Source organism: Perognathus longimembris, chromosome 19 (genome assembly GCF_023159225.1).
Source record: "Perognathus longimembris pacificus isolate PPM17 chromosome 19, ASM2315922v1, whole genome shotgun sequence".
NCBI lineage: Eukaryota > Metazoa > Chordata > Mammalia > Rodentia > Heteromyidae > Perognathus > Perognathus longimembris.
Window position 1 is genome coordinate 11,687,282 of NC_063179.1, and position 21,180 is coordinate 11,708,461.

Here is a 21,180-nt window from a genome sequence, read left to right on the forward strand (position 1 = left end):
GCCAACCAGACAGTCAACAAATAAATGCAACACCACTGTATTAAATATTCAGACAAATTAAGGAAAGAAACAGAACAAGGAGTAGTGGAAGTTAAGAAAGAAGAAGATACGTCAAATATATTTTTCATATAGGAGTTCACATCTGAAATTCTATTAGTGGATTTTGGAAGAGCATTAGTATGTGTGAGCTTATCATAGTGATTCATATATTTTGGAGATTCAAGTTGCGTTTCTAGAAGTTACCTTAGAAAAGATTTCCATATTGTCCTGTATATGATACAAAGTTTTCCACATAACACGTGACAGTTTCAGTCACTTGCTTCAAAATTGTATAGAGCAAAAAAATCACACCTTATAATCATTCACCTACATTCTCTTTTTCGTTCCTATGAAGGCTTAATGTGTAAACATGCCTTCAAAATCAGTTACAAAATTGGCAATTTCATTACTCCAGTTGCAGTTAAATCTTGCCATCTCTGCAACCATCAACTATGTATAATTTTCTCTTCTGTGTGATCTTCAATCATCCCTATTTCCTTCCAATGGACATCAGTGGAAAGCTTGCATGTTGTTGGTCTCAGGAGGGCTAAATATTCATTGAAACATAATTAGTTTGAGAGAAACCCTTTTCTGTGAGGAAATTTGAAATGTGTACTAAAGTTTGCTGAGGAAATAGCTGACAGTAGATATGAAAGAAACAGGCAGCTGTTAAAAATGGTGAATATTGGCGCTGGTAATGAGTGTGCATGATTGGAATGGCCAGGTCAGAAGATCAGGGATCTGACTTGTAGGGATTGGGGGATATTTCTGGTTATGCTATATTATATCTATTCAAGGATAGTAACTTTAAAGTTACACATTAGGTTCTTAAATTCATTTATTTTAATTTGCAAAGTTAAAATAAAAAGAATTCAGTACAAAGGACAGCAAGATAGCCTGGCATCATCTCTTAAGTATTATGGCTATTAAATGTGAAGCATTTAGCTGGAATTGAAACCTGGTGACATTAGTAACTTTTGTGGAATCTGAGACATAATCTGCAAGACCTCAGATAAGGCAGACTGGAGATAAGCATACTCCTTTTGACAACAATATGCTGAGATATGCATTTTGTCATTTACCAAAGAAGTTTGTATGCAGTCAATAACAATAAATGTATAGGCAGCCATTGTTTGTGGCAATCTATCAATATAAGTTGTAAGGTTATACGAGCAATCCTTTTTAAAGATTGTCCATGTGGAGTACATCCACAAATTTCATTATTACCTAATGGCGGTGAAAAACTTGTGATAAATTGAAAGAGTACCTTTGTCCAAATAGAATGGAATAAATTGGGTGCTTCTTTATCATCACTTCTATATGGAGATAAAACCAAAGTAAATCAGTGATTCACCATGCACATCTTTTTGTGCACTGAGGTTTTAGTATATGTAAGCTACAAACATAAAGAATGGTGCATTTCATTTCCTGTTCTTCCCCTAACAGATGTACATTTCATAAAGGTTGGAGAGACTCACGTTCATTAGACATATATTTCTCAATAAAATATTGCATCTGGCGATAAAGTCTTTGGAGCACAGAGTGAGTCAGAGAAGCTTCGCATTAGTCATGTCGGATTGTTTAGGTTCTGTCGGTTTAATTCCAATGAGTTGACATTTTGTCATTTTTAGAATCTCAACAGCAATAAAGCTGGGGTCATTCAGATTAATTCAAAACTCTTAAGTGATCTGCAGCTGTGCCAAAGTCAGATCGCTCATGATGTACTGTGTAATTACACTGCCATCGGCGGCACAGTGTCCCACTTTGACGCATATGAAACATTTTAATGGCACTCCCTGTACAACACAGATTAAGATATAAAACAGGTGACAAGATATTGTCCTCAAAGTAAATAAAATGTATATTCACATATTCATCAAGTATAAATGTTATGTCTCCCCAGTTAAAGAAGAAAATTGGATGTAGTGAACTAGGTGGATGTCCAGCGATCACATTTTGTCATTTCTTACACATTATGCGCTCTTTTCAATACAATGGCAAACCTGAGTACGGTGGGGGGGGGTGTTTCTCTCACAACTATTTAATTTAATAAACTACATTTTTGTTATTAGTACCTATGTTACTTTTGGCAGCTGAGTAGGAATTATTAATTGCCACCACAGGAAAAATGATGCAAAATATACTTTACTTTCTAGGTCTTTTGAAAAAATAATAATTAGTAGTGAGAACATTAAGAGATGTATTTACTTAAAATACAATGTTATGCAAATATAAACTGTAAGAACACAAAAATAGATTAAGTGAGCTGATGAGTGACAATGTACCATAACATTTGCCATTAGGAATGGTAAATAAAAGAAGATAAAACATTACAATCTTTTGAGATGTATTTTATGTTTATACTAACAAAAGGAAAGATCCCTACTACTACATAAAATTAATATTTCATCTTAGCTAATATCTTATACATATACCTGCTCCTGTAAGAGCTACAGAATATGGAACAAATTAAGTAATGATGTCACAACTAACTCCTTGTGAGTTAGAAATTAGCATGTGATTATGCTAGCTACAATTGCTGAAGAATTTCTGGGGCACCAGAAGTTTCAGGCAAGCCAAGGAAAGCAAGAGAGTGGTGTGTGTGTGTGTGTGTGTGTGTGTGTGTGTGTGTGTGTGTGGGTGTGGTGTGTGTGTGTGTGTGTGTGTGTGAAATACTGAGTTTGTTTCTTAGCTGAAGACTACTTGATTCTGTGCCACAAACTCCAGTTTTGCTCCCCAACACCATAAAAAGAAAATTAATTTAATTAATTAAGAATACTAGATTACTGGGAATACTGGAAGATTTAAGAATAAATTATTTCAAATTTGGCAAATGGTAAACATTTTGAGAAACATGTAATACCTGTATTTGAGACCAGCTAAATAGGCTATAACTTAATAGATGACATTTATGTTTTTCAGACATTTACATTTATCTATTATCTTTAAGTAACTGTAAAAATTGAGTTACCATTTTACAAAGCATTTTATGAATAAAATGCATCTTGATCAATGTTAACCCTTTCAAAATTTTCACCCATTCCTACCCTACTGGTTCTTTCCTTACTGTTCTTAATATTGTAGGATATACATTGGATTCTTGAGTGCATACAACCCTTCTAAATGAGTACTGTTTATTACTAAAAGTGATTTTTGCAGATTTGCCATACATATTATAATTCCTTTTGGAAAACTGCCCTTACAGATATGAAGATGAAAAATAGGAAGTTATCAAGAAAGTTCTAAAAAGTCACTTTAATATTACTGAAATATTTTCTATATTGAAAACAGGAAGACTTAAGTATAAAAATATTTGGGTTGAACAGGACCATTTTATGCCGTCTATTTCTACAGAAACCCAAAGCAGTAAGTGTTTTAAGTTAAACTGACAGAAATAACAGTCCACAAGGAAAGACGGTCCTAATAGCCATGTTGAGTTGAAGCTGTATTCTAGTGAAGTACTCGAGACATTATGTGAAAGGAATCTTTCAATGATGAAAAACAGATTCCTGCTCAATATTAGAATGAGTTTCAATAGGTCCTATTTGGGATGTGCAAAGTATGTAGTATCGAAAACTTTAATATATTGCATGTTATACAGTGGAATTCTCTACTTCCATCAGAAAGAATGACATTGCCTCGTTCATAAGGAAATGAAAAGACTTGGAAAAAATCATACTAAGTGAACTGAACCAGACTCAAATAGACATAGATTCTATGGTGTCCCTCATTGCTAATAATTAGTACATGTCTGGGAGAGTAGCTATGTAAATATGACCACATAGGATGATGCCAAGTAAAATGAACTGTAAGCTATGGAAACGAGAGGTCTTTCATTGTTGTCATTTTTAAAGTACTATGTGAAATTCTTTTTTTGTTGTTGTTTTGGTTTCTTTGTTGGTTTTCAAGTCACTTACTTTTAATTCTTTTATTTTTTCTTATTTATTGTCAAAGTGATGTACAGAGAGGTTACAGTTTCATACATTAGGAATTGGATACATTTCTTATACTGTTTGTTACCTCCTCCCTCATTGCCCCCTTCCCCTTCCCCCTTGCCCTCTCCCCCCATGAGTTGTTCAGTTGGTTTACACTAAACAGTTTTCAAGTATTGCTTTTGCAGTCGTTTGTCTTTTTACCCTGTGTCTCTAGATTTTGGTATTCCCTTTCACTTTCCTAGTTCTAATACCAGTATATACACTTTCCAATGTACTAAGATAAGATACAGTGATAGTGCAGGTACAACCAGAGGAAGGGGATACAAGAGGATCATCAACAATAGAAGCTACAGTTTCACATGCTATGTTGACACTACTGACTCTAAAAACACTCATTACTTATTTTTTTTTGAGTTTTTTCTGTCCTATGATTTAGTCTCTGTTGTTACTCTATATGAATTTGGTACTCTGGGTATTGTCTATATGTTTATCTGAATTAGGGAAAGGAAGGGAACATCAATATGGTGAGACCAAGGATAAAGGGCAAAACAATACAACAGTGATACGTACAAGACAATATGTTGGAAATTAAGTGTGTAATGGGGAAGGGGTTGAGGAGAGGGAAGGTGGGGTAAAAAAGGTGGAGGGGTAATACATTTGACAAAAAGTGTTCTCACTACCCTGTGTATGTAAATGTAAGCCCTCTGCACATCACCTTAACAATAAAATAAAATTAAAAAAATCGAAGAACTATAATAATGATATATATGGAGTTCTGTACAAAAGGACAGTCTTTCTTGATTCTGGAAATATAGAGGTCATTATTGAAAATGAAAAACAAATACAAGTAATTGAGAGAATGGAGAAATGAAGAATATAACAAAATGTGTGTGGAAATCAAATTGGAAATTATTGAAAGATACAATGGTTTATATCATAATTATTACAATTGCCTGAAAGGCAAAGTAAGGTGCTTTGAAAAGTAATAGTTGGGTATTCTAGATTGTTACCACTTTCATAAGCAAATATGAATTACAGTGTATACAGTATTGATGGTGTTCATGGATTAAGTTCTATAAATCTCATTGGTAATATTATCTTTCTCTTATATTATTTGACAAGTCATTCTTATAGTCTGTTTCTTAACAAGTATACTTCAAAATGTAGAGGTAGACATTAACTTATTTTTTCAAGATTGTTTTTAGATAGTGCCTTAGTTATTGGTACTAACTATTGTAAAATATAGCATTGGTAATAGACTCAAGCACAATAGTATTTTCATGAAAGCAGCAGGAAAATAATAGCAAATGAGCAGGAAATCCTTTTTAAGTAAATGGAAACATTGACAAAGAAGAATTGTACTCACAATCTTACTTATGGAAATGTAACCCTTTTGTAAAGTTGAATAACAAAACCCCCCCCAAAATTGGACAAAATCATCTTATAAATTTTCAATTAAAATTAAACATAATACAGGCGATGCATGTAATTATGGGGTACCCTTTGATATTCTAGTATTTTTGTACAGTTTTGGAGGTGGAAGTAAGTTTAAAAAATCACAAAAATTTAGGTAGCAGAGTAACAACAATGGCATGAAGAAAAATAATCACAATTTTCAGAAGTTGCATAAATAATGAGTATTTATGATATTTATGACAAAGATTTAAATTGAGTCAATGTTGCTGGAAGGTCTCTGTTTTTGACTAGAAATAAACAGTCCAAACAGAAGTAATTGAATGACAAGGCTGATATTGTCATAATTTCCTGACTTATCCATTTGTTCAATTACTCTAAAACTTATTAACTCTGATAAAAGAAGTCACTTTGCTATAATAGTCTGTCTGTATTAATAATCTTGTCCTGCTTCTCTCCAATTGAAGTATGCAATTTGCTAGTTAATTGCCACTGCAATCTGGCCTTAGCCATGGTCCTCCCCTTCCATGCTCTTTATCAGAGCACATTTGACTTTCCCAAGCAAGAGGTAGGTCTCACTCACTCAATTCTCCCATTGTGTTTTAAAATGTAATTAAGATTATTCCAATCTTTTGTATTTGCTCTGAACCCTATACAATGTGTTTTAAGAGAATCCATATTACTAAATATCTTCCCCTGACTGATGCCTCCAAGAGTTCAAAATACACCTGAAATGTTGATTGAACTCAGGGCCTGAGTGTTTTTTGCTCAAGGCTGGCTAGCATTCTGCAACTTAGCCAGTGCTCAACTTCAACCATTTGGGTGGTTAATTGGAGACAAGAATCTCACTAGCTTTCCTGTCATGGTTGGCTTCGAACCACAATCCTCAGATATCAGCCTGTTCAGTAGCTAGGATGAAAGATGTAAGCCACCAGGGCCCAGCTTCTTGATATTATTTGTAAATATTATTTTTTTCTCTTTGTTTTTTTTTTTTCAAATCCAATTGGCATGTTCTTTCTCTGTGCTTCCTTTCACTAACTTTTACAATGTGTGAATACTGTGCAGTTCTTTGTCTTAACACTCCATATGTTCTCAATTGACGTATTCTCAGTGGACACAGAATGCTCCTCTTTGATAATCATAGGAAAAACAATAACAACAACAAAAAAAAACCCCTTTGTCTCAAATGTAATACTATTCATCCCATTATTTCCCCCTTTTTATTAATCATCACTATTATCCATTTCTATTTCACATAAATTTCACAGAGATATTAAATGTTGCCTTAGAATTTTGTACTCTATTTAAGTACACTTCTATATCAATTGCCATGTTTCTAAATCCAGTGACAGTTTAACAGAATTCAACACAGAATACATATTCTGTCTCTTTCAAAGCATAGCTATCCTTACTATACCCCAAATTATAGCTCTGGCATTTCTCACCTTAGATCTTGCACCTTTTTGACTTCCATTTGCAGTGCCTTCTAGATTAGAAGAGTGATTATTGACCATATATAAATATGCCCCCTATGGAAATATTGACCATATGGAAAGACTAGAAACAATGTTATACTCCAGGGAGATCCCAAAGAATCTTTGGTCAAATTGTTTGAGTGTAGAATAATAGGAAAATATGGAACCCTATTCTGTTCTATTTCATAGTTAGGATTAGGAATTTTATTCTTGGGCTATCTTGGAATTTTCTTAATGAGGGAAATTTTCACCCCCCTTCACTTCATTTACTCTCTCCATGTCAAAACTTCTTAACATTTAAACTCCCTTATATACAAATTGTGAGATTCATAGTTTGTAAGACATCATCATATATCAAAACTTTACTTGTGTATATATCCAGGGCATATCAGTCTTGACATATTCAAAATTAAACTCATAGATTTACTGTGGCCCAAGAAATCAGTCTGTTCTCATATGCACTGTCAGCAGGTAGCACATCTATCTCCTCAGCTTAATGATTTAGAAACTTTCCTCAGTGAGAAATCATTGCTATTATTAATACTTTAATCCCATAAAAATCACTCAAATCTATCCATACATTGTCATTCTGAGAAACTGCTAAAACATCATCAGTATAGATTAAACAAGTGATCGTGCTCTGCATTACCGCAGGTGTCTGCTGACTGGTTTCCTCCTAAACTGCAGCAGAAATATCTTTCCCATGCTGCAGTGTAAGGGTAGATGAACAGATAAGTGTAGATCTTGTCCATCTTTTTTGTGTTATCATTTATTTTCTAGGAAATTAGTTGAATTTTCTAAAGAATATAAATAGAAAATATTTGGATACGTATTACTTATGTATGTGTGCATATATGTATGTATGTATGTATGTATATTCTGGACATGTTAATAATTTTATCATTTCTTCAAGAGTATGATGTACTTATCAGCACAATGATTTTTCACATACTATTTCCTCCTAAGTTTAACAACCAAATCAGAGTAGAAAAGGACTGATATTTAGTTTCTCAGTTTTTTTCTGGTATAAGAATTCTCCCATGGTCTTTGAATGGCAACTGGTTTTCAAACATGTGACATAATTCAACAATTCTGTAACATTTCAAAAGCAACACAAAAAAAAACCCCACACAAGCACCTTGCCAGTCTAGAAATGAGAAACCCAGGGGTGCTATCCATTTCATTTACTGTTATGTCCTAGAGATATTATTGTGCTACATATTAATACTTTGCAACTGAAAACAATTGTAATTCTTAATGTTTAGACACATTGATTTAAATTTTAACAAGGTAGACTGAATTCAGCACACATGGCAGAACTGCTTCTTTATGAACTTTAAGAACAATGTCAATGAACAGGAAAACAATCAGCATTTGGAAATGAGAGAAGATTCTTGAAAAGTGAGATTCTAAAGGGAAAAGAATGCCTCATGGTACTAAACAAATGTTATCTTTCTTTCTGGTCTTCTATTTATGCCATTTATATAACTCAGCTCTAAAATATAAATTATTATTGGTATAGTGATTCTTTTTCTTCATTTCTTTACAAAATATAATATTCCACATCTTTCCCCCCCCCCCCAGTAAACATTCCTTGGGGAATTTCAATGCAACCCGTTCTAAATGAGCCATGTAGCCCACACACATTACTCAATGATTGCTTGTACAATGTGTTTCTGATTCTCTCATCCATGTATCTTTAATACTTTGATTTATATCGACACAATTCCTGTTATACAGTAATAAACATGATGGAACACTTGGCAAGTGTTCGCAATATTTCCAGTGAATCAGTGGCTTTCCACTGTTCATCCATTATACAATGTATATTTAATGCCTCCTAAGCCCCCATTAAATATGTAAATGTTTCTTTCACTTGATTAATCAAGGTAGTTTATGATGTACCTATAACAATATGGTACTGGGATTATTTTCAAGGATAGTACCTAATAATGTCTTGTTAGTATGCCCAAAATATCAGAAGTACTCTTAAAAAGTGCAAATAAACACATAATAAACTGAACTTATAAATGATGTGAGTCATTTAAACTTAGCTGCAAATATTTATGCGTGCAAAGTCTTGAACTTTCATACACACCCTCTTGGGAAGGAAAAAGAGATTGAGTAGTTGTCCGCTTGATTTTTTTATACATTTCATAAATTAAGTCGGGTACTCTCTCTTCCAATATCTTCTCAAATCTGCTTTGTCCTGATCTGGGCACCTGTCATATGAGTTTACACATCACTCCATGCACAATGCTGTTACTGCCTTTATTACAACCAGCCCTTTTGCTAACTAACTTAATAATCTCTCATAATACACAAGCCAGCTTGATGCAATTTATCACAAATTTTATCCATTTTTATGGTGAAAAACAAAGCTCACACATTTATTATTTTGCATTTTCATCTAACGACTCACTAATGAGATCTTTTTTCATTAAATGACCTATCTTGTGTGTGAAATATGTTAATACATCCTTCATTTCCATATTTTTGTACTATTTATATTCTGAATATCTGTCATAAAGAAAATCTTTAGAAGGCTAATTCCCTCCTGTAGATAGTTTTTGAATCAATTTAAAAGGGGAAAATGCAATAGAGTATGGTAATCCATCTTTTATGGTTTAAATTTTTAGATCTCCTGAAATTTTACTTTAAAGTGAGGCGATTATATTCAATTTCTTCCTCTTTGTTTCTTGTCCCTACTTTTACTCATCCTCAAATTAGACAGATTATTTTACCCTTGATCTGACTAAGAGACCTGTCTCTTAGACCTCATTTAATTGCTCTACATAATTATAAAATTTGCCTTTCACTCTGACTTATTTTTTTGTGTGAATTCTTTACTCTTAGACACCTAATTGACTCACCATGGTAACAACAAAAACTATCACAAATAAAAATACATGCGTGCATGTATGTGCATGCACGCTCTCTCTCTCTCTCTCTCTCTCTCTCTCTCTCACACACACACACACACACACAAACACACACCAACAAAGTTCTATTGTAATTTTTGTCTTATACTTGATTCTGAAGACATGGACCAAAGCAGTTACAAAATCCTGATTTATCTGCATATATGTGAAAAATAAATTATATATAAAACTGTTTTTGAATACTAGATTTTCCCTCTTTCTTGCGGACAACTAGGAAAGGCACACACCCCTAAAAGTAACAACACCATAGAACACTACTCACTTAAAATTACTTATATTACTAGAAATAGAATGGGAACAAGTAATATCTCTTCCAAAATTCATTCTAAGCCACACTCAATACTAAATTTGAAAATTAACACATTTTTTCTCATTAATGTGCTAACCAAGTTTTAGCTTTTTGTATATTTACTTCATACCCTCACCCATTTCTAGTTATGGAAAATAGTGGCCTGTGTTTCATACTCAAAAATACTTAGTCAAATTACCCAACATTTACCATTTGCACTGTAGATCAACACCCTACTTCCTTTATAACCTAATATTTGTGTCCTGCTGAAGGACTTATTCCCATTAAATAAAATTGTAGATCTCCAATAAGTTCTACTACTTTAGACATACTTCCCTGGATATGATTTCAGAGTAATTGCAAACATATTCAGGTATATGCTAACAAATTGTAGATCATAATAAGAGTAGCAATTTACTGTGGACTCATCTCAGAGATCCCATTTAGGCAACTTCTTGGTTTGGGTATAGAAATAGGCAACATATCCTTAGGCAGAATCTCTAGGCAAAATGAGGTGAACTATCCAGATAATTAATCCATATCCAATGGAAGCTTAGGAAAATTATTGAATGGTTTTTCACTGCATTTAGAGATACAATAGGTACAGAGGGAATGTCTTCTCTAGTATATATTTTTCTGAAGTGAGTTTAATGATTCTAAGTATGTGTGTAATATATATCCCATGAATGTGTATATATGTATAGGTGCATTACTCATATCACTTAATTGATTTGATTTCCTAATGTATAATTTATATTCATGAATTAAAAGTTTTAATCATTTATTATTCAAGTAATTGAAACCATTACTATTTTTCTTTTGCATAACGGATGGAGATACTTCATAGAGATGGTTGACTGTGACAGATAGAAGCTATTATAACTTGTATAGCAACGTTTTGTAAAGAAAATACTATTTCATATAAATTCAGGTGGGCTTTTAAAGTGGAGAAGATATTATATGAATAGTTGGGCCCATAGTGATGATTTTACTCATGGGTACTTTAAAAAATTATCTGGTGTATATTTTGAAACAAACAGGACTTTATTTCTAAAGTTTAGAAAATAAATGTGCAGATATGCACATTAATATGGAGATAATAAAAGTTTAATAAATATGTGTGCACAACATTTTGCAAAGCATATGATACAAATAACTTATTAATCAATATTGTGATTATCTTTATACTATTCTGCTAGTACCTCAGGAGTAATCTATTCAAAACTCACAAGAAAATAACAGCTTATACATTCACGCTCCAAATTCAGGGTCTTTCTTTTATTTTTGTTTTGTCCATCTTATATTTATGAAGGAAAATTCATGTTTAACTATGTCAAACCACATTATGCTTCAAACGTTAAAAAAAACACTTTTGTACCTATTGAAGCAAATGAGAATGTATATTTTAAAAACTTGAATTTACTAATTTATTGTTAAAGTGATGTTATAGTTTCATATGTAAGGCAGTGTGCACATCAAATAAGTGACAGACCTCTATAATGAAAAATACCTGAGAAGAAAATTAAAGTAGAACTAAGGGAATAGAAAAACCTCCCATGCTCCTGCATTGAGAGGATCAACATCCTGAAAATGGCAACAGTGGAAAAGGCTGTCACAAATTCAATGCACTAACCATCAATATCCCAACACTAATCTTTCACGAAATAGAGGAAGCAATCCAAAAATTCATATGAAACAATAAAAGACCCCAAATAGCAAAAGCAATCCTAAGCAAAAAGATTAGTGCAGGAAGAATATCAATACAAAACTTCAAACTCTATTACAAAGCTTCAGTAATAATAATAATAGAAAACCAAAACAGCTTGGTATTGGCACAAGAATAGGCCTGAGGACCAACAGAATAGACTTAACAGCCTAGAAATAAACCTACAGACCTATGGCTACTTAAACTTTGATAAAGGAGATAAAAAAATACGATGGAAAAAAGACAGCCTCTTCAACAAATGGTGCTGGCAAAATTGGTAAAACACCTGTAACAAACTAAAGCTAGATCCTTATATATCACCCTGTACCAAAATCACTTCTAAAGTGATCAAAGATCTCGAGGTAAAATCAGATACCGTGAAAACATTCAGTTTTGTTTTGAAGTACAGTTGTGCAATAGCCGTGAGTAGCTGTGGGAATTATTTTGTACATTGTTTGTGCAAGAAATACATCTTCCTTTTCTGTGATGGAAATGGGGCTTGAACTTGCACTTGAAAACCTTCTACCACTTACTCTAAGTCCCCAGTCCTTTTTGCTTTGGTTATTTTTCAGAATTGAATTTTTGTTCACATTGATTTGGACAGCAAATATTTGTACTTTACATCTCTGGTTTAGGTGGGGCTACAGGTTTTTGCTATTATGTTGAAGATGACTCTCTCTACTGACGCTTTCAGGTTAGTTTTGACTGAAGATCTTTCCCATTTCCACCCCCAGAGTACCCTTGTCAAGACTAATGTGACTCAGCCACTCCTGAAGAAACACATACTTTGTGGACATTAACATTTGAATATGTGACATTATATTTTGTAATTTGTATCACATATTTTGGTTATAGTAGCAAGGCTTCTAAAGAAATGGATTTTCTATTTATAACTAGATCCTGCCACTCATTCTGAAGGAGGTATTTCAAAATTATACTAGAGTAAAAATGTATTGACAAGAAGAAATTTAGAATTTAAGGAGATTGCTAACTTTATTCATGTAAAATGCAAAACTTTACATGATCAAAAATATTTCATGTATTTTCTTCAGCATATACTTCAAGTGTTTAAATAATACAAGAAGACGATACCTTTCTCACTGTGCTCTAAATGATAACTTCTCTGTATTTCTCTGCTTGAATGCTAAAAACTCAACATGTTTTGCACAGGTGTTCAAAGAGATGGTGTACAATGATAGATGGAAGTTATTTTTTTCTTTCAATAGTAGCTGAAAAATGAACTTCCAGTTTTCAAACATTACAACTTTAGTGGATTTGGGGCATATCATATATTCTCTTGAAGGTGTAATATTCTTCTTAACACTAAGTGTTTCTGTGAATGGAAATTATGGAATAATTCCTAAAATACTTCAAAATGTTTTAAAGGTTCTAGTACCCTTATCCTAAAACACATTCTTTCTGGTTAGTTTTAGTAAATGAATTCAATTTTTTTTTTTTTCTTGGCCAGTCCTGGGGCTTGGACTCAGGGCCTGAGCACTGTCCCTGGCTTCTTTTTGCTCAAGGCTAGCACTTTGCCAACTTGAGCTACAGTGCCACTTCTGGCCATTTTCTATATATGTGGTGCTGGGGAATTGAACCCACGGCCTCATGTATACGAGACAAGCATTCTTGCCACTAGGCCATATCCCCAGCCCGACAAATTCAAATTTGCATATAAAAAAGCAAGCTTACAACTCTGCTTTCTCTTTTCTAATGTCATGTCTGAAAATGATCCTCACATATTAGTTCATGTAGCCATACTCTTTTCTATTTGTCATGCCACTGTGTCCTGGTTTATTTGTCTGTGTCTCTGTGAAACTGTTATAAACCATGCCTCCTCTCACTGTTATTTAATCCAATAGCTTTGTATCTCTGGCCAGAAAATACCTGCTATTACTCATGTAAATAAGTAGTGATACTCACTATAATTATATTTAATATTTCTAAACCTCACATCACTTAAGCATTAAAATAATACCAAATAGTCTCTTTTTACCTGCCACTCTATAAACAGTGTTTGTGAATGCCTCTGAAAAACTATCAAATTCAAGGTGGTTTGCTACCACTCACAAGTACAGAAACAAAGGCAAAGGGAAACAATCATATAAGCAAGTTTACACTACACTCTACATATACTAAATTCAAAGCATGACTCGAGTTTGTAATACCACTTTTGTATACATGCAAAATAATACCTCCATCTGTCCTTCTCAACTAGCTATTAGAGCTTGCCTCACAGAAGACAAGAGAAATGGCAGAGAATAAATATAAAATAAAAACAAAAACAAAAAAAGGGGGGGAGAATATGTATCACTCTTACTATTAGAATCACATTTTATAATGTGAGAACCATTTGTATTATCTGTTTATATTTGTTTCCCTTACCCAAAAGAAAGCTGAGAACATTTGTTTAAAAACTTGTGTACAATTTATTATTGTATATAATTTATTAATCATTTATCATGTGTATTGGGTAAAGTGGGAACAATTTGTTTTTCTTTAAATTAAGTTGATTTTAATGTTATCACAGAATATGTCTTTATGGTTTACAAACAACATGATATATTGAAGCATGTACATAAACTTAGTAGATGGACATTATTGATATATATGTGTACATATATTATAGTCTCTAATCATCAATTTTACATTGGCCATTATACTTTCTTTTCAAGGAACAAAGCTATTCTCATAAAGAAAATATAACTTCGTGATTTAAGAACGTATGAGAATAAATTAAAATATGAAAAGAATAATATGGCACAGAAATAAAATATCTAGAGCACAGTCTATCTATCATCTATGTATCCATACATAGATATTTAAATGAGCTTAAAACCCTCTTTCTAAAATGCAAAGGAAAATTATTTTTTTTCGTAAAAAAAAATCAAAATAAAACCAATTGTCTCCAATAATCTGTTCAGGAAGAAGGAAACAATTCTTGAAAATACACTAGAAAGCAAATAGTTACTGGCTGGTGTTAAATGAAATACCCAGGAGGAAACGAGATGAAACACGGGTGAGAAGTGCTCATTTTCAATAGGAAACTCAGAGTTATGGAGAAGGTATAGGTGTTACTCTTTCTATTATCATAAAAAACATAGCAATTTTCACAGATGATAAGGCTGGGGTGCAGTAACTAGTCAGAACAAAAGTTAGAGAAATAACATCAATACTACAGAAAATATGTTAAATATTACACAAAACCTATTAAAATGATTAAGTGAAAATAACTGTTAAAACAAGGCTTGTAACACATATAACCCTTACATGATAAAATAATACTGTGGTAACATATTCATTGTGAATGTGATATCTTACCTTAGTTCGTGTACTTTTAAATTACTCTTTTAGTTAGTAAGATATCAGAACAAAACATCAACTTAATACGAATATTGTATTTCAACAAGAATTAATAGCTTAAAAATGGTCATTCAACTTTTGAATTATTTTTACTCAACAAATAGTCATGATTTTCATGAAAAGAATTAAATATTGAGATGTATACGTTTTTCTTCTCTTTCTAAAGACCGATGGCATTTGGGAGACAATTTTCAATAACAAAGCCTCAAAATAGGACCTTGTAAATTGTACTGTGATAAAGCGGTGTTAGTTTAAACATATGAAGCTAGCTGACGTACTTTTAGGGAAGCGAGGTGGGTTGTCGTTGACATCCGAGAGGGTGATGTTGACCAGGGTGGTTCCTGCCAGTCCTCCAAGCTGGCCGCCCATGTCCTTGGCCTGAATGAGGACCTGGTATTGCTCCTTCACTTCTCTGTCCATGTTCGGCAAAGCTGTGCGAATGACCCCTGAGGAGGAAGGCGATAATATGAGATCAATACTACAGATCTGTGTTCCCTAAAGTAAAATAGTCCAACAAGACGACAATGATTATAAATTCACAACTAAAGGAAGGCTGCTAAAATAATTCCCTTTAGTAGGGAAAACACTCTAAATGACAAAAAATATCAGCAGGCAATTTAATGAAACATAATGGGATGCAATTCATTGTTACTGAGGAAAACTTAGAAAACAATGTGTTAGTTCTGAAATACTTTAAATCACCCAAGACCACACTTATTCACACAGTACCGTCTTTTGAAAAATAACAAATCATATATGTGTATATATAATTATGATTTGTAGTTGATGGGAATATAGTAGTAATAAATTTCATTTTGCTTTTTTATTATGGTCCGGAGTAATTACTCTACCTGATTTTAAAAACACATGACATTTGTCCAGTACATATTCAGTGTTGTTGTTTAGCAATTTGCCTAAATGTTTAACAACATGTTTTTCCTGTAGCTCTTATTTATCATTTCCATTTTTGGTTTCTAACAGTTTGAAGGAAATCAGTAACTAAGTGGCAAATGGAGGGATTGCGAGAGTGAGTGGACTAAGCTACAAAATTTTCACATTCCCAAATGTTACAGCGCATCTTACCCTTTCCCACTCTGTGTCTAAGTGTAAAACCAACTGCATTTGTTCACAGAATAAGTACGCTTTGCAAGAAAAATAGTATAAGTAACAAATTGAATAATCAATGTTTAATCCATTGAATTATACAGTATATAAATAGTGTTAGTGAGGAGACCCAAGAGGCTTGACTTTGAATACACAAGTCTGTGGTTATTTGTATCTTACATATAGAAGCGTATATGAATACTAAATATTATCAGCCAGCTCTATAAGCACATGGCATTGACATCATAAACTCAATATACACCAATATAAGTGTACTTTTTACTATGTTTATTAAAACTGCTATTTTGTTGCTAATTAACCTTAAACTGCAATCTAAATTTTCCCTGACATTTGGCCAGAAGAATCACATAGAGAATGACTTTTTTTTTTGTTCCTTTCATTTCTGTTACTGACACTATTCATATACTAATGACATCATTTTGATTCAGTGTGTCCTCTCTTTGTTCCAGGCTCCTAGTGCTTTATGTTTAAGTCTCTAAAAGCTAAGGTTTTTCTCTGTGTGTGCGTGTGCGTGTGTGTGTGTACGTGCAAGTGTGTGTGTGTGTGTGTTCATCGTGGGGCTAGAACGTGGGCTGGGCACTGTCCCTGAGCTCTTCAGCTCAAGGCTAGCATATTACCACTTGAGCCACAGCAACACTTCCGGTTTTCTGTTTGTTAATTGGATATGAGTATCATGGATTTTGTGCCCAGCCTGGTTTTGAACCACAATCCACAGACCTCAGCCTCCTGAGAAGCTGGGGTTACAGGCTTGAGCCACAGGGCCCTGGCAAGTTAATTCTATTTTTATTATCAGTAAGTAAATGCACAGGGTTACCATTCAACAAATCAACAATCATAGTGATGATGAAATTTCAAAGTTATCTTTATTGGGGAAAAAATGAAGGTATGTTCAACAGATAAATGAATAGACTTCTGTGTCAAGATCTTGATTTCAAGGTGCCTTAACTTTTCTTTTGGACTAAGGAAACAGCTCCCAAAGTAGTTCATTCCTCCAGAAGTTTCCATCCCCCTAATCAAACTATACCCGATGGTATGAGATAGTAGTCCTAGTTATTGTAGAGTTATAGCCAAGGAAAATCCAAGTGTATTCTTCTGAGGACTTGGTGGGCTCCCCAAATTGATGCAAAACACTTAACTCATCTCAGTATCTCTGTAACCAAACATTTGTCACACAGCCTGTTACAAACAGTGTAAACGACACAAATTAATATTCAATCTAGCACATATCATACTATTTTCTGTCCTAACATACCCATGAGGCATCTCAATTGAATATGGATAAAAGTCATCATTTTTTTTATTTAAGCACACATATATGTGTAGCCTAACTTCTTTTTCCTACAATTCAATTTAGCCATCAACACTTTTTTCTTCTAAAGGATCACAGAATATCACTAACTCTTCTACAGAATAGCTCTAAAACTTCTAAAGAATCTAAAGAAGAGGTTTTGTCTTTTCAAGGACAATTCTTCATAGATATTCTGGTAATGTGCCCATCTCACAATTTGTAAAATATGGCTAGTAGACACTCATCAAATTTATCTTCAATTTTGTCAATGTAAGGTACAAGGAAAACATCAATATTGCATCCCCAGTCATCTGATATCACAGCATACTTGTAAAACATTACAAATAGGTTAAGATGTTTAGTTTAACCTTATTAATTTTGTGTTTCCTTGGCACATTTTTTCTTCTTATATTTATTTGAATCTATTGATTTCCTTGCCCTTGCTATGTCCATAATCAATCCTGTCTTCATGCTTCCTGGCTGTTCATTAATTCTAGTAAAAACAGTTTCAAGCAACGATTAATTTGTGGAGGCAAATATTCTCATTTTTCCTTGAAGGAATAAAATTATCTTTCACTTGCCAGCATTACCAAATTTATCTGTGTTTTTAAATCATGTTCATTATGAATTAAAAGTATTTTTATTCTGAATTATAATCAAAAGGACTTTGAGCAATAAAACACCATACAAATTTTATGGTATTACAAGGTATAGTTCAAAATATCTGATATATTCCATGCTGCAAATCAAAAATTGTGCTGAAAGCCTGAAAACAATTTTAACTCAAATAATACTAATAATATCAGTTAGAACATGAGGAGTTTCATTTAGAATGTGGCCCTATAATCATATCTGAATTTAGAAATAGGGATTGATACCTTATAGTAAAATTTTCACTGTTATGTAATGCTTTATAAATCATAATTATTTCTATTGTGTTTCAAACACTATGATAATTCATGTAATAAAATTATGTAATAAGTATATATAAATATTTCAGTGTTTTGATAGAATGGAATAAGCACAACTTTACATATTACAATTCATTTGTATTTGAGGTTAAATATATAGTAATATTTTTAGAAAATTATTACATGATTGCATATGAAGTGTATTATGAGTGTGTGTTGAATACTTGTTAATGAAAACTAATAATTGTCATAATTTTTAAGAGAGTTCTTATTTGGTTTATTTTATATAATATGTTAATTTATTTTAAAGACATTTATATATATATACTTTATGTATCCATTTAAAGGAACTTGCTAGTCAAATGTATCAAATAGCAAAACAGAAAAAAATTTGTATTTTCTTCTTCTTTTCTTCTTTTATTAAGGGTTTTTTCTTCTTAAATATTTAAGCACAAAAAGTTTTATGAGCATCTTTTCTCAAGTATTGTTTTAAACTCTTTCTATACTCAAATGTGGAAAATATTAGATGGCATTGATTTCTCATGCATTTTACTTAATAAAAGCAAAATCACAGGAAGTTACATTGCTGTAACAAAGGGGGACTTTTGAAAAATATGCAATTATCCTTGTTTTTTGACTTTCCATATGTACCACAAGCTGATAAATTGGACAAAAAGTCTTCTTAATGGCTCTGTGCATGGACAACTAGTTTTCACTCTCTTTATGCGGTTCCTCACCATCCACTACTTTCCTGTCAAGGTCTGAGGCATTGTTAGTATCAAGACTTCTGTCTCCAGTGAAAAATCAATTCTTCAAAAATCTATTGAGTAATTTATACCAGAACAGGTTCACCTTTATTTATAAATATTAAGCTGCATATAAGAATTCAAATGCAAAATTGTAAATCCTCGATATGTATATATGTATATACACAATATATGCATATATATTGCCTAATATAAAAATAATGCTATTTACAAACATTAGGACTTTTTTTATATTCTTTTCTACTCAAATTCAGTCAAGGGAAGAACAATTACTTTGATTGGGGCAATGTTATCCCAAATTAATTTCATTAAATTTATTTTTTTTATAGGTAATAAGAAAATAGTGCATTGCAAGTGAAATGTAAATGACCCCAGGAAGCTAGACCCAATTTATTCTTAATGACATGATCCACTATGGAAGAAGTTTATCAGCAAATGTTTATAGTCACAGCAAAGAACAAAGTCACAAATCCATACAGTTGCCAGATACGTTGCTAAGGGGGTTAGACAGGGCCTACGACCATGCTGACATTTCTTTTCCATCTGTTTCTGTGTGTACGGATATAATCTAGATGTGGCTTCAAATCACGTTGGGCACACTATTGAAATTCATATTTGTATAAGGTTTTCTTGATTGTCTTAGATGTTGGTTTCACCTGCCATTTACATTTATTGAACAGATATTAAGTCTGCTGTCATGGACCTTCTTACTCTGGGAATTAAACTGACTGATTTCTTGCACTTTGTAAGTGAAACTATGTAAAAGTAAACTGATACCAAATCTATCTTCACTAATATACATAACCACCTTTGCTCTGTGTCCTCTTGCTTCTTTCTCTAAGCAGTGTTACTGAAGGAATATAAGAGAGAGTTGTCATATAAACACCATTTCTGGTTATTTTGACCATTAAGTACATTTGGAAATGATCCATTATTCTTTGGAAAAAAATATAGGCCATTGTAATCTTTGCTGGTAGAATTTAAGAGTTTAAATAATTTTATTTCACTTTTGTTGCATATATTCTTTCGGCATCATTTCTCTGGAAATTTAAAGAACTATAAATGTCATAATGTCATAGCTTTTATCTTCATTTCCCCCATTTCCCCCTTTTTTCTATAGTTATGTATGATTTTCAAATGTATGTATGATAGTCAAATAAAAGCCAGAGGATTTCTTTAACAATAGCATTACTGTATGCGTTCCCATATATACTGTGATATTACTTAAAAATAGCTTGTAAATATAACTTCCTTTCACATACTTTGTACAGTAAGGCTTTCTTCCTCATTTTCACTAACTCAAGTATGTGTAATCTATTCAGAATTCATGATTCTCTTCCACTGATAATCTTTATTTTTTTCTTAAAGAAAACTGGAAGTGTCACTGTGGCTCAAGTCGCCGAGTACTAGCCTTGAGCAAAAAGAAGCCAGGAACAGTGCTCAGGCCCTGAGTCCAAGCCCCAGGACTGGCAACAAAAACAAAACAAAACAAAAATAAAGAAATCCATATTAAATGGGCTTTTAGTACACAGGTACTGATTACATTCCTTACTCTAAGCTTTTTTTTTTTTTTTTGGCCAGTCCTGGGCCTTGGACTCAGGGCCTGAGCACCATCCCTGGCCTACTTCTTGCTCAAGGCTAGCACTCTGCCACTTGAGCCACAGCGCCCCCTCTGGCCGTTTTCCATGTATGTTGTGCTGGGGAATCGAACTGAGAGCTTCATGTGTAGGAAGCAAGCACTCTTGCCACTAGGCCATACTCCCAGCCCCTACTCTAAGCTTCTTAACACTTGAATACTCTAGTGGCTTGAACAGGATTTTAAGAAATAAAGAGAAGTCCCTGACACTCTCTCTCTCTCTCTCTCTCTCTCTCTCTCTCTCTCTCTCTCTCTCTCTCTCTCTCTCTCTCTCTCTCACATGTATACTACT

At 33.1% G+C, this 21,180-nt stretch overlaps 1 protein-coding gene across 2 annotated transcripts in view; it reads right to left on the reverse strand.

Moving 5' to 3' along the window:
* Positions 1–21,180, reverse strand: part of Cdh12 (cadherin 12) — a 219,406-nt gene that overhangs the window by 50,440 nt on the left and 147,786 nt on the right. For both annotated transcript variants that reach the window (XM_048368150.1, XM_048368149.1), the window contains one exon: positions 15,440–15,607. In XM_048368150.1, the coding sequence (XP_048224107.1) occupies positions 15,440–15,607 (168 nt within the window). The remainder of the gene's footprint in view (positions 1–15,439; positions 15,608–21,180) is intronic.